This window comes from Musa acuminata, chromosome BXJ3-10, assembly GCF_036884655.1.
Source record: "Musa acuminata AAA Group cultivar baxijiao chromosome BXJ3-10, Cavendish_Baxijiao_AAA, whole genome shotgun sequence".
Taxonomy (NCBI): Eukaryota; Viridiplantae; Streptophyta; class Magnoliopsida; order Zingiberales; family Musaceae; genus Musa; species Musa acuminata.
The window spans coordinates 19,033,992-19,049,593 of NC_088358.1; the positions used below are offsets into that span (position 1 = coordinate 19,033,992).

At 35.4% G+C, this 15,602-nt stretch overlaps 1 protein-coding gene across 1 annotated transcript; it reads right to left on the minus strand.

Annotated features, from left to right (window-relative positions):
* Positions 1–8,321: 8,321 nt before the first annotated feature.
* Positions 8,322–14,256, minus strand: LOC135650520 (sorting nexin 1-like). The gene is made up of 11 exons (XM_065169933.1): positions 14,149–14,256; positions 13,912–14,049; positions 12,583–12,718; positions 12,092–12,225; positions 11,186–11,257; positions 10,671–10,830; positions 10,431–10,564; positions 10,265–10,333; positions 9,063–9,142; positions 8,731–8,791; positions 8,322–8,638 (listed from the first exon to the last, which is right to left on the minus strand). The coding sequence occupies exons 1-11, from the start codon at positions 14,158–14,160 to the stop codon at positions 8,417–8,419; spliced, it is 1,218 nt and encodes a 405-aa protein (XP_065026005.1). The 5' UTR covers positions 14,161–14,256; the 3' UTR covers positions 8,322–8,416.
* Positions 14,257–15,602: the final 1,346 nt, after the last annotated feature.

A 15,602-nucleotide genomic window follows, 5' to 3' on the forward strand; every position in this document is an offset into this window, starting at 1 on the left:
TAAAATTATATAATATTTTAAATTAATCCATAAATATTTTCCTTTTTTCTCTTCTTTTTTGTTGCAAGATGACATCAAGCAAGCAATATTGGACGCGTTAGGAACAAGTCGCTAAAAGAGGGGGGTGGTGAATTGGTGTAGTGGTAAAAATCATGTCGATTCTAAAAATTCTTTCGTTTCATACGATAAAACTAATTTAAAAAATATGCTTAGATTGAAAGCAATATGCGAGTGTAGGCGTAGTAAAAGTACAGTAACGAGGTTTAAAGTAAGATAAATTGTACAAAAGATAGGCAAACCAGATTTTTTTAGTTGTTTGGTCATCGTGACCTACATCCACTCTGTCGATTCCTCTTCCGTTGAGACCATCGGTATCCACTATCGATCTTTTTTCAATGGGCGAAGATCAACTACCCTTTTATACCCCTCTTCTCCTTTTCATAGGTTTAGGAGACAACCTTTACAAGCACACACTCCTCTCTAAATAGAATTCTATGTTTAAACTAGAGAATGAGATTTCTCAAGTGATCTATAATGTTTTCTCATTTTTAAACTCTTTATGCTTGTTTAACCAGGGATGAGAGATATATTTATAAGCTTCAAGTTGATTCAAACTTGGAGCCTAAAAAGGTCTCATCCCAGGTTTTATAGGTACCGGCAGTACCACCATCGTTCTTGGGAGGTACTACCGTCACAGGATCTACCATTGGGCGGTACCACCGCCTGATAGGGGCGGTACCACCGTTGGCAGCATTCACTACTAGCGGTACCACCACCCAGCTTGGGCGGTACCACCATCTAGAATTCCTGGGGTGTTATTCCCTAGGCGGTGCCACCATCAGCTAGGCTTTCAGCATCCTAGTTGGGCCTTGAATTCAGCTCAAACCAACCAAACTTCGAGCCTAATTGGCCCCTAACAGAGCTGATGGGATTACGTCACAATTCTAACTCTAATTATGTGCTAACTACGATTCCTAAGACATATTCTAAGCAAAATAAGTCTGGTTTCTTCCGACGAGCTTCAAGCGAACTTCCAACGATCTTTCGGTAATGTTTCGACGGACTCCCAGTAAGCTCTTAGACTTCACGACGATCTTCTTGGTGAGTTCCGACGAGTTTCTTTGGGAAGCTCCTGGACTTCTCGGTTGGTTCCGGCAGAACTTCCGACAAACTCTCGAACTCCCAACGAAATTGTGTTCTTAACTCCGGAACTTCATTTTGCTTTATGTCTTGCTATCGTAGTTAATCCTGCACATACAAAATACACTTCTATCTAGATAATTATTACTAAGCATGAATCATGTTGTCCGACATGTCATTGGTCCATCGATGCTTCGTCCGATTCTTCGGCACATCGTCCTTTCTTACGGCCTATTGCCCAATCAGCCAATTGACCTCCGCAACTCCGATATCCTTGGCACAATATCTGCTCTTCTTGGCCCGATTCTCAAATCTATGGCCCGAAGCCTTCTATCGATACGTCGATCGATCCTCCGACTCGACGTCAAATCTTCTAACATGTTTTCCTCCGGCCCAACATAATTCTTCCTACTTTAATTGTCTCTCCTTGATCGAAGCATCTTGCGTTACTCAAAATGCAAATCAAATCATAAATACTATCAATTAGTTTCATCATCAAAATTCGAGATTCAACAATCTCTCCCTTTTTGATGATGACAACAAATTGATGACGGAGTTAACCTTAACTCCCGGAGTTTAAACAAACTCCCCCTATCAATATGTCATATTAATATAACTCTTGGATTCAAAAATTCAAGCAACATGTTTTCGGGAAACAAGCCACGTAACTAAGGGCTGCCCATATTTAGCTTACTTATGGTTTCGGGCATATATGATTTTTACTTAAGTGCTCTGGTTTGTTAATCTCTTATATGAGTTTTGAGTTATATTCATATTAGACTGCGCTAAGCATATTCTTCTAAGCATATTCCTCGTGGTCTAAGTTGCTTTATGTACAAGGTAAAACCCAGCAAGCACGCAAAGATACTCGTATTCTAGGGGAGACTCTCAATATGAAATTAAGTACTTTAAGATAGAGCGGGGAAAGGCATTAGCACTCAAACCTGTGAGCTCCAGTGGAACCCTACTAACTACAGTTCATCGACCTAGGACAAAGGCATGGGCAAGCAGTAGTGCTAGTTTGAAAACAAGTAAGGCTTGTAAGCTGTAAAGTAAGTCTGACAATAAACTTATGCATGACATCATATTTCTCTTTTTTATTAAAATAAAAAAAAATATATAACTATCAAATGTTTAAGATATATAAGATCAAATCATTGCATTTATCATCATGCAATTTATAAACTAGAAAATTTAGCAAGTGTTACATCATATTTAGAACATACAGGCTATCAAGTTGTAGATATGTAAGGTAGTAAGATAGCAAGTTTACAACATATAAGCTAGCAAAAATTTCGAAAGCAAATGCAAGATAGCTTTCTTGTTGAAGTATGTAAGCTAGCGATTCTTGCTTCCTTTTGCAATGTATAAGTTGTAAGTTTTGCTTCTTGAGATAACACTATTGCTTAAGATTGCAAGATATCATTTCTTGCTTTTGAGATAAGCAAACTAATAAGTTTTGTCCCTTTTTGTAATATGTACATTTATAATTTTTGCTTATCTTTATATGTGCAAGCAAGTTTTTGCATCTTCTTAACTTGTGCAAGCTAGCTATCTCCCTTTTTATCATTATCAAAAAGAAGGGAAGAATACAATTTTGTATCTCTTTTTTCCTTTACAATAATTTTCAAATCATGACAAAGGATGAATAATCAAAGATGAAAAATCAAGTTATGAATGTCAAAATAATTTTTCATCATGACTATTTTATCATTGCATGCATCATTAAAACATCAAGCATGATTTCAATCAAAATCAGAATTACACATTATTTCTTCTTGAAAAGCATGCATAAGATTATTATTAGATTTAAATCTAATATTTTATTCCTCTTTGAATTATGAAGGCTAGTAAATTTTTGAAAAATAATGCAAGATAACAAGCTAGTAAGATACAATGTTTGACATGAAGCAATCTACATGAAGTACGTTTGCATCTTCTCTTTAGATGTGCAAGTAAGCAAGCAAAATTTTGCATCTTATCGACTTGTGCAAGCTAGCTATGTCCCCCTTTGTCATTGTCAAAAAGAAGGAAAGAATATAATTTTATATCTCTTTTTTCTTTTACAATAATCATCAAATCATGACAAACGATGATTAATTAAAAATGAAAAATCAAGTTATGAATGTCAAAACAATTTTTCATCATGAATATTTTATCATTGCATGCATCATTATCATAAGTTGAAGTATTGCATGCATAATATCAAATCATCATTTATAATTACATTAATGTTTCAATCATTATTTCAATATGTTTATGCATCATTATGGTTTCAATTTACAACATGCACAATTTTAAAACTTTATATATCATCCTTACTCTATACATGATACTAAAAATAAATCAATTATCATATCATACATGATACTCATAAGCTAGCAAATTTATATCATTTTAGAGCATCAAAACAATATCATGAGTATTTCATGCATTCATATCATTAATGTTTTAATCATTATTTCAATCATCAAAAAATGAAAGATCAAGTCTAACATTCGAGAAATCAAGAGAAACCATGATCCATTTTAACAAATCTCCTCTTAAATAATTAACGAAAAGAATTCTAAGGAGATCATGATATAGATAAAATTTATTTAATCTTGTAAGAGAACAAGTTCTTAATTCATGCAAAAGAAATTTTATGATTTAATTCAAATCTCAAGTAATTCCAAGAAACCAAGATCATGATATAGGTAAAAACTCATTCAAATTCAAATAATCAAAATCATCAACATCTTTTCAAGAAAATTTAATGAAGATAATGTAAATATATTCTCATGAGAACTCGATTCATGCATAATGTCTCAATTTTTCATGAATGTCATATGACATGACTTATTTCAATAAATCTCTTTTTCTATAAGTGGATAAAAGAAATATAGGAAATCTTGATTCGTGCATAAGAAATCTTAAGTTATAAATTTCAAAAAATCAAGATAAAGCTCATTTAAATTCAAATAGTCAAATCAAGATCATTTTCAAGAGATTCAACAAAAAAAATAGGTTCATTGGTCTCTCCTTTTTTAAAAAGTCGATAAGGTAGAGAAATTTTTCAAGGAGAAAGCTTTCCTCTTTTTAGTAATTCAATTCATAAGATTGATTTCATAGAAGCATGCCTTTTTCATTTATGTCAAATAAAAACATGCATCAATGTTTAGGATCAAAAAATAAGTTTCGTCATAAAAACTATGCATCTTGTTTATAACCGAAAAAGCAATTTTCATTGTGATAAATATCAATAGGCCATGAATCACAAAAATCATCATGCAAAATTTCATATTAAGCATGCTCTTAACATTTTCATTAAGACATCAAGTATGGTTTCAATCAAAATCGAAAATCATCAAGATACACATTATTTCTTGAAATAATCATACTTAATTAAATATAAAATCGTCAACCATGACACTTACATTATTTCATATAAGTATGCCCTCGTCATTTATGCAAAATCAAGACATGTATCCTTTTTAAAACCGAAAAAGCCACTTTCATTATGGTAAAAATCGATAATCCATAAATCGCAAGAATCATCATGCATAATTTCAAAAGATAAACTCATTAAGCATGATATTACTTCAAATCAAACATGATTTCATAAGGTATTTTTAATCAAAATTATTTTGTTTTTTTATCATAAAACATGTAATTTTCATGATTATTTTTTTAAATTACTAAAAAGGTAAGCATGATCTAATTTTATTTTTGCATTTTCATTAAACATGCAATTCAAAAATATATATATAATTTTTCTAAACTAATTTAAGAATAACTCATGAAAAGCATTATGTAATTTCGAAATAAATTAAAGGAGTTTTGTTTGAGTTGTTTACCTCATTGTCGAATGTCGTTAAGGCATAGTTGGCCACCTCACCTTTGTTGATTTTCTCCTCGTCTTTGGAGGCACTCGATTTGTCCTAAGTCACCTTCTTCTTCTTTTTAAGTATATTTTTAATTTTTTATTTTTTAAAAAAAAATTTCATGAGGAGTTCAAGTTCACCATCACTTGAGCTTATACTTGAGTGGTCTTCGATTGTTCTTAGTCCGAAATCCTTCCTATTCTTTGGAATATGATTCTTAAGTTCTTTACGTGCATTGCATGTCATTTCATAGGTCATTAGAGACCCGATAAGTTCTTTGATCAAAAAAGTATTCAAATTTTTTTATTCTTGAATAGCCGTTATTTTTGAATCTCAATTTTTAAAAAGCGATCGTAAAATCTTGTTAACGAGTTCAAAATTAGAAAAGCATTTGCCAAGAGCTTTTAGACCATTGACGACATCCGTAAAACGGGTGTACATGTCAACAACGGTTTCGCTTTGTTTCATATGAAACAATTCGAAATCATGCATTAAAAGATTAATCTTCGAAACTTTTACTCTACTAGTGCCTTCGTATGTGGTTTCAAGAATGTGCTAAATGTCGAAAGTCGTTTCACACGTAGAAACATGATTAAACTCAGTTTTGCCTAAGGCACAAAACAAAGCATTTAATGAATAAGTCTTATTCTCCAAATCATTCCAATGGTTCATTGGAAAAGAAGACCTTCGAAAACCGCTTTCGACAAAATTACATAAATTCGAATCTAACGAAAGCAAGAAAATTCTCATTCGAGTTTTCCAATATATGTAGTTCGTCCCATTGAACAATAGAGGACGAACGAGAGAGTGACCCTCTTAAAAGCCAAAAAGAGTTATTTCTCTTGAGTGTTAAACCAAATGAAAAATTAAGAAGCTTTGATATCAACTGTTAGGAACGAGTCGGCACTGGGGGGGTAAATTAGTGCAGCGGTAAAAATCACGTCGGTTCTGAAAATTCTTTCGTTTCGTACGATAAAATCGATTTCGAAAATATGCTTAGATTGAAAGCATATGTGAGTATAGGAGTAGTAAAAGTATAGTATTGAGGTTTGCAGTAAGATAAATTTTACAAAAGAAAGGCAAACTAGATTTTTATAGTAGTTCGATCATCGTGACCTACATCCACTCCGTCGATTCTTCTTCCATCGAGGTCACCAGCATCCACTATCGATCTTCTTTCAACGAGCGAAACTACCCTTTTACACCTCTCTTCTCCTTTTCACAGGTTTAGGAGACAACCTTTATGAGCACACACTCCTCTCTAAATAGAATTCTAAGTTTAAGCTATAAGAGGGGATTTCTCAAGTGATTTCTACAATGTATTCTCACTTTTAAACTCTCTGTGTGTGCTTTAAATTAACTAGGGATGAGAGGGATATGTATAGGCTTCAAGTTGATTCAAACTTGGAGCCTAAAAAGGTCTCATCCCAGGTTTCCTGGGTACTAGCGGTACCACCGTCGTTCTTGGGCGGTGCTACTACCGCAGGATCTGCCATTGGGTGGTACCACTGCCTGACAGGGGCGGTACCACTACTGGCAACATTCACTACTGATGGTACCACCACCCAGAATTCTTGGGGTATTGTTCCTCAAGCGGTGTCACCGTCGGCCAAGCTTTCAGCATCCTAGTTGGGCCTTGAATCCGACCCAAACCAGCCCAACTTCAGGCCCAATTGGCTCCTAACAAAGTTGATGGGATTACCTCCCAATCCCAACTCTAATTATATGCTAACTACGATTCCTAAGATATATTCTAAGTAAAATAAGTCCATTTTCTTCCGCCGATCTTCCGGTGAACTTCCGATGATCTCTCGAAAATGTTCCGACATACTCCTGACAAGCTCCTGGACTTCATGACGATCTTCTTGGCGAGTTTCGACGAGCTTCTTTGGCAAGCTCCTGGACTTCTCGGTTGGTTCCGGTAGAACTTCTGACGAATGTCCGGACTTCCGACGAATTTTCAAACTCCCAACGAAATCACGTTCTTGACTCCGGAACTTCATTTTGCTTTATGTCTTGCTATCGTAGTTAATCCTACACACATAAAACACACTTCGATCTAGACAATTATTACTAAGCATGAATCATATTGTCCAACATGTCATTGATCCATCAATGCTTTGTCCGATTCTTCGACGCATCATCCTCTCTTGCGACCTATTGCCCAATCGGCCACTTGACCACCGCAACTCCGATATCCTTGGCGCAATATCCACTCTTCTTGGCCCGATGCCCGAATCCATGGCCCGAAGCATTCTGTTGATACGTCGACCGATCCTCCGGCTCGACGTCCAATCTTTTGACATATTTTCCTCCGGCCCACTATGATTCTTCTTGCTTTAATTGTCTCTCCCTGATTGAAGCATCCTACGTCACTCAAAATACATATCAAATTATAAATACTATCAATTGATTTCATCATCTTAATAGGACTGCAACAGGATGACATTGAGTGGTATTATTCTAACTACACTTACAACAAGCGTTGAGGGGTTAATTGGACGACATTGAGTGGTATTATTCTATCCTATGTCACTCAAAATACATATCAAATTATAAATACTATCAATTGATTTCATCATCTTAATAGGACTGCAACAGGACGACATTGAGTGGTATTATTCTAACTACACTTACAACAAGCGTTCAGGGGTTAATTGGACGACATTGAGTGGTATTATTCTGACTACACTTACAACAAGCGTTGAGGGATTATCGTGTGGATGTCAACAACAACAATAGTCAATCAAGAGGTGTCGAAGGGGGCAACAGCGTTAGTGACAATGACGTCCATAGAAAGTGATATTGACAACTAGGATAAAATAGAATTTATAAAAAATAAATAAAATCAATAATACCAAAATTATAAATAGTAAAATAAAATCTTACTACCTTTTAAGGGAGTTATCATTAGCAAGGGAATTGTCAAGCAAGCTTCAACATTGATTCCTTCGCATGTGTCTTATTTTTGAAAATTATTCCTCGTGTCACATTTTCCCGACAATATATATATATATATATATATATATATATATAATCTTGACATATTTTGTTCACCGGACAATTTATATTATTTATCTTACAACCATAGGAAAGAAAATATTTCCTAAAAATTAATATCATGCTTTTGATACAGCAAAAAAAAAAAAGGTGCGTAAGAGTCTCCGGCTTCAGCTAACTCGACAGCAGCTGCGTTCATATATATATATATATATATATATATATATATATATATATATATATATATATATATATATATATATAGAGAGAGAGAGAGAGAGAGAGAGAGAGAGAGAGAGAGAGAGAACACAGTCAAAATAGTAACACACGAGCTATTACACTGTTCCAAGTTCTCAAATTCTTCCTTGTACCAACCACCGAACACGTAGTACCACAAAGTGGAACAACATGAGCTAGCCATGTTGTGAGGAAACAGAGCATGCTTCGATCTTGGGTAGGACGCTGCGCCATGCGTCGGCTATGTCATTAGCAAGTTTTGCTTGTCCCTTGGCAAATTGATGGAAGGCAAGTCCCATGTCTGCAGTCTTCTGTTCTTGAAACCGCACTATCTCTTCGTTCATCAACCTAACAATTGTCTCAAATCTTCTGGTTGCTTGTTCACTCTCTGCTTTCAGCTGCATCGCGTCACAAAATATTTAGAACCCAAGCATATTTGTCTGATCATGTGTGTGTGTGTGCATGTATAATGTGCAAGTAGGAGGCTTACCTCCCTGTACTCCATTTCAGCTTCTCTAACCTTGTCTGAGCGCATAAGGTTCAATTTGTCTCTGCATATTGTCAAAATTAGAAATTTATAGTCTAAGTTTAAATGAGCTAAATCTGCTTCTAAAGCAGATAGACAAAAGCCCCAACACACGAAGTTGCAATTCTATTGGACCTCCAGCAGTGTAATATATTGATAAAGCATGGTGAAGAGAGAATCATTCAGCCAGTGCTACTTGACAATATTGCAGATAGTCGTTAGATAGATAGATATTATTACTTCAAGTTCCATAAAAAAAGAATATTGATATTAAGAACAAAATTTGATAAACATACAGGTTGATCTCCTTTAGCTTGGTTGTTTCAGCCAACTCACAGTGCTGTCTGAAAGCATTAGCTCTATCAGCAAAAGTAACCTGCTTACAAACACAAGCATCATGATGAGCCACCAACGAAGATACTGAAATAAGTAATAACTAAACCTTATTCTTGAAATATTCTAGTTCCATTTGATAACAGACTCAAGGCAATTTCTGCTTCTGCAAAATAATGGTAAGATCACATTCTCATAGAATTTGAATACCTAATCAGTGATTTAAAAAGTGCTAGGCGTCAAAAGGCATCAAGGTCCAAAAACGTCCGAGGCGCTAGACACTTGCCTCAACGAAGCGTGACGCTAAAATATAAAAATATATAATATAATTAATAAATATAATTATTTAAATAAAAATATGATATTAAGAAATTCTTGTAAAATCACAATATCACATTAACTAAAAGTCTCAAAATTCAAAACAATAACAATAATTTCAAATAAATAAAAATTAACAGTATTAAAATCAAAATAATATATTATTAATCTAATAAATAAAAATATTATTACTAGTATACAGTTAGCAGTATACTGTTAATACTATACTATCAAACTAAGAAGAGTGCGAGTAAGAGGGAAGATCGAGGCTATTGACTGAAAGTAACGACAACGGCAGCGATAGTAGCGAGCAGCGAGAGCGACGAGCAACGAGAGCGGCAACAATGGCAGTGGCAGCAGTAGCAGTGAGCAACGACAGCGAGAGCGGCGAGCGACGACAATGGCAGTGAGAGCGAGAGCAGTGAGCAACAACATTGGCAACGGCAGCGGCAATGACGACAGTGGTAGCGACAGCAGTAGCAGCAAGCAGCGGGAGCGGGAGCGGCAAGCAGGGTTAGGGTTGGGAAGTTGCGAGAGGAAGGCTGATATCGATGCTTTAGTTGGTTCGATTGAACCAACTAAAACACCGGAGACCGAACCAGACCTGAAACACTGGTTCGGTCGCTTGGTTTAATTGGGCGCTCGCCCGAAGCGCCCGGCGCCTGGGTTCGGCCGAGCGTCCAGGCAGCGCCTCTTTGAAGCGCACCGCTTGAAAATGAAGCGAGGCGCTCGGGCCTCGACTCGCCTCACCCGAGCACCTAGGTGAGCGCCCGAGTGCCTATTGAAATCACTGTACCTAATGGGAAGTTTCTTTGCTTGTCTTGTATCAAAGAATAGATAAACTGACCTTAATAGACTGTACAGCTCGCACATAATCTTTTAAGGGTTCTTCAAAATTCATTAAAAGGTTGTGAGCCTGCAAGAGAATAAGGTGGTCAGCATCAAATAGAACTTGTGAACCAACTGGACATACGATGTGGCAAACAATGAAGAGACCAAGTTCAACAGTGCACCTCCTTCTGTAACTTTATCGATAACAACTCTGACTTTGCACCAAGCTCTGAAAAAACCTTTCCAAGAGAATTTCCTTCGCAGGCACCTAAGAGCTTCATAGCCTTCCCAAAGTCAGACAATGACTGTCCCAGTTCTGGGAGCAAAAAACGCACAAAGCATGACCATTAATTCCAGGTTAACAGATCAAACAACAGCACATGACAGATAATTAATAAAATATGTACCACGGAAGATACTACCTCTGTGCCTCTTTACAAGACGAAAAGCCTGTTTTTGTGTCTCTGCTAGATGGTCTTCAAGACCAAAGATATAGTGCTTTAGCTTCTCATACTCAGGGTCTGTCTCTTCCACAGGTTTCTCCTTTCCAAGGACCACATCGCTTACTTTTGTTTGCACATCCTGTAAGGATGGATCCTTTAGATCAGTGTTTGCCTCTCAAGTGGAATAAGAGCAAAATCATATGTTCACTAAAGATATACATGGTCAAATACCCTTACTGTTAAGTGCAAGTTATGATGAAAAAGAGAAACCAATTATAGCACTTGGTTTATAAGTGGGAGAAAGCGAGAACCATAGGCAACACTTAGAAAAATATTGAATTAATTCATCTTGGTTTATAAGAAAAAAGTCAAATTATGTAACAGGTACCAAAACAGTAGAGCATTATGTTTTATAACAGATTGATTCTTTAGGTTGATTAAAGATATCAAAAGATACTCAGCATTTCATTTTTCTGAATAATGAGAGAAGATACCTTAAAAATTTGTATCAAATCCGCAGGCTTCTTGAAAATACCAGTCTCCTGGGACCTTGCTCTCTCCATTGTCTGCACACAGTATCATAGATAACATCACATAATCATCTTTTGAAACAAAATGCTCTTTGAGAACTGCTGGATCCACATAGCCAGAGAAAAGAAACAGATTCAAAGCATGTTTACTTGATTGGGAGAAAGAATAGCTTTTTCATTTAGCTAAAATCCTGCTAATATGCAATAATCAATATGGATGCTATAGGCTCCTTAGAATTAGATCAGGAAGGTCACATGAAATTGCAACATTGTGCCACAAATTCAAAGCAACAGTGGTAAAATAAATTGTGTTTATAGAGTGACATTAGTAAAGATAGCAACAGTATCTGATTCAAAATGGAAGCAAAACCTTGTGCAAACAATGGATACCTCAACAACCTTATGTCCAAAATCTGCAGTGGAAACCTCAACAATTGGTTAATTCCCAATTTTTAGGTTGGTCATATGGTAGCAAACTCATGGATTAACCACTTTATCAATGGCGCAGAAGGTAATGACAAACATTAGTATTTTCCTTTCATTGTAGAATATATAATCTACTCCCTGAAATTAGAAAATATTCATTGAAATTGAATAATACCTAGAGCTTTTAGTGACAAATTCCAGAGACCATGACCAGGATTTACTAACTGCTACCAAAGACAGTAATAAACAACCATCATTGAATTAGTGATATAAGAATAGATCTGAAGATGCCCAGAATGGCAGATCACATGTCAATCGGCTGAAAAATGCTCAAAATGTTTACATGTAGTACTCTAGAGATAGGTAGTAATTATATCCAAACATAACAGTTTTGCATCTTTACTTCAGGCAATCGCAGAAATTAGAAGTGATACTAGATTATACCTCTTCATCTTCCTGAAGAAAGGTCCTCAAATCCTCGCTTTGCTTCAGTTCAGGGTGAGAAGCTATTCGATTTATGAATATATCCAGTGCTTGACGCCTCATCTCAATAAACTCAGTGCTGAAACGGAACTTCTCTGGGTACATCACACAGGTGTCAAGACAACTAATAGATTAGCAACCAATTGTCCATTATCTAGGAATCCATCTTTACATAGGTGAAATATGGCTTGTTGGTTAAGATTAAAAATAAACTCACACCAACTGCTTATTTTGCAAAAATTGCTTATGATCTACAAAGTCAACACCCTACACTGTGAACATAATTTGTTGGTTAAAATTATAGTTGCACATCCATATACAGTTATGAGAAAACAGAATGGATATATTCATCATAATTGCCAATGACAAACAAACAAATGTCATTTTCTTCCTTTCATGTGAATCACAACAAAGAAGCTACATATAATAAGAAAATGATTCTTTTGTATCACCTACAGCACTCTTCTCTGGAAGGGGAGGAATAAATATTCCTTTGTACTTTTCAGCTAGTCTATCATGCAACCACACAAAATCACTGTACCGGCGAATGACAATTTTCTCTGGCCCTTGAAATTCAGGAAGATTTGTCTGCAGATACAGTCATGATCAAAAAGTGATAGAAGATTATCTTTCACTATCCAACAAATAAGCATATGAAATTAAAACCACAAGGGAAAAAAGGAAATTGTGATACAGAACTATCTATTTCAGCATTACTAAAAACCATTATATGAGAGCAAAATATAATAAATATAACCCACCAATGGATTTATGAAAATAGCAGCTTTCAATTTTATGCAACACAATTGATCGTCTACTTCTTCTCTGCACAGATTGGTATATTAATATCCCTTTCTTGGGAATTTGAATCCAAACGACCTGCTCAAAAGGCAGGACAACACTATGTTTTGCAAATCAACAATGGACATCCCTGAGTAGACATATATGTTCCTCACAATCTCAAGGTACAACTGTCAACATAATATCAGTGACCAATCTAGTTCAAAAAAGCACAGTAGCTAAACCAGTAAGGAAAAGAGAAGAAAGTCAACCATATCAGAAGCCATGCCACACACCAAAGATCTTATGTGAACATTTTCACAATGAACCCACCAGCCAAGCATATTCTTTGTCAGCAATGGACCATGGTCTGCCCAAGTGTCATGCTCCCATGGTATCCAGCAAGCATTGTTTTGGTGAATTATTAGCATCGAGCATGAGCAAGGCCGCATGCCAAGACCAGTGCCCATGTAGTGTGGGCATATTGATAATCATGGGCATATAGCAAGTTAGCAACATCCTTGCCACCTTATGGGCAAGTGCAACACTAAGGTAGTCACGTTCAGTGTAATAGGATTTAAAAGATACTCCTCGAGATGTTTAAATAATTTTGAAACCTAAAGTATCATGAGATGTGCTGAACCTAAACACCAACTATCGAGAGCATCTTTGGATCCCGAATACAAAGGCTTTAAACGTGCGTCAAGATATTTACAGATTACTTTGAAGCCTAATGCAAACCAAAGTGGTTACTCCTAGCCATGAAAATATCAGTAAATCCAGATCATCTTTACACAGCAGCCAAAAGTTTATCCACACAATCTAGCTTGACAAAAGATAAATTTACAACGAAAAGGCAATTCCAACAGCATTCCCTTATAATCAATCCCTAATTCGATGGAAAGATGATAAAACGACAACAAGCTTCGAGCACCAAAAAGAAATAAAAGATTAAGCAAGTTCCAAAACAAAAGAGGGGAATTGTGTGGGCAGAGATTCACCCTAGTGATAACGCGATAGGAGATGTAGGCCTGGACGCCATTGCCTAACTTGACGGGATCGGTGACGGATATATAGAGGAAGGGCGCTGCTGGCGGAGATCTAGGGCTCTGCGAGGATGACCTCGGCGGACTCGTCTCCTGCGTCGGATCAAAAGGAAAAAAAGTTCAATTCAACCTAGATAGATTGTACATCTTCGAGACTAAAGACTGATGCAGATATAGATCGAGAAAGATTACCGGAGAAATCATGCCGTCGCCGGAGAGATCGACTGCGGGAGGCGAGGAAGGGCAACGGATTTGGGCCCAGGTCGGAGTAAATGGCGTGGCGGACTCACCCAGATTATTTATAGCTTAGTCATTACTGTTGTCTTGATGACTAATTAGCCCTTGTTTTATATTAATTTTAAATTTATTATGTATAAACCCCGTGTTAATGAGCTCAACAAAATATATTATATTCAAAGAGGCTGATGGTTTTTATTTTAATATAACAAAATCACCATTTTATTTTTTCATGAAAATAAAAATATAGATTGAAAAATAAAAGTTATTTAATTCATAAAACAAAAGACAATGCTAATAATTAATGAAAACAAACATTAGTAAATTAAATATAATAAATAAACACACTAAAATGTGAAGAGTAAATTTGTAAATAATTATTTTGGTAAAATAGTGTTGAAAAAAAATAAGAAATTGATGACGGGTGGTGCTATTTTTTATTTAAGAAAAATAAAATGAGACTCATATAATAATGTTATGATGTTGACAATATCTTTATTTGGTCATAAAATCAAGTGAATTGATGACCTTTGATAGTAGTCTTTGAGCTCTTAACTGTGTGAATTTGATCGCTTAGGCTCGTTGATGTTTAAAAATATTATTATTATACGAAAAATTTTAATTCCAAAATATAAAATTAAATAATAATAAATTTAAATTTATGATACATATCTTTTTAATGGTTCTTAGAAAATCTTTATCTCATTTGTAAATACATCATCAACGAATTTAAAATAATAATATCAATATGTAATGAGAAAATAAGTAATTAGAAAATATTATTTATTTATAGACAAGAATAGAGGATGTAAGATAAATAATTAGGAAAATCCCTCATCAACTTTTAGGAAATCCTATTATAATTAAAAAAAATTATTATTAATCGATAATTATAATCAAAATCTAAATATATCTATAATATATTTTACATTATTAGATAACATCATATAATCTAATAGAGGATCAATATGATCAGTAAAAATCTAATAGAAGGAAAGAAAATCTTAGAAAGGAGATACCAAAAATTGGTGTAGTATTAGGCTTCATCCGTACTTGTAGTACGAGAGCAAGCACCAATTGGCTTGGTTCATGGTACCTGAGGTAGGATCATTTGGTTGCTTCTTCCATTCGATGTGCTTCTTCACGACATTGGTCTATTATTTTACATACAACATCCTCCTCTTCCATTTTAGTGCTTTATGATGAGGTTGTGCTGAATGTTTTATCCATTTATGCGTCATCGTTCTTCCTCCTGTGGTAATCAAGAGGCCTGTAATGATGATACTGGTATATGTACAGTTTTAGACTGCTAACTCCTCAGGTGTATTGTTATAGTTCTAGTCGCTTTCATGTCCCTTTTATCCACCTGTTCTTACAGATTAGCTCATAACTTGGTTTAACCAACAAGG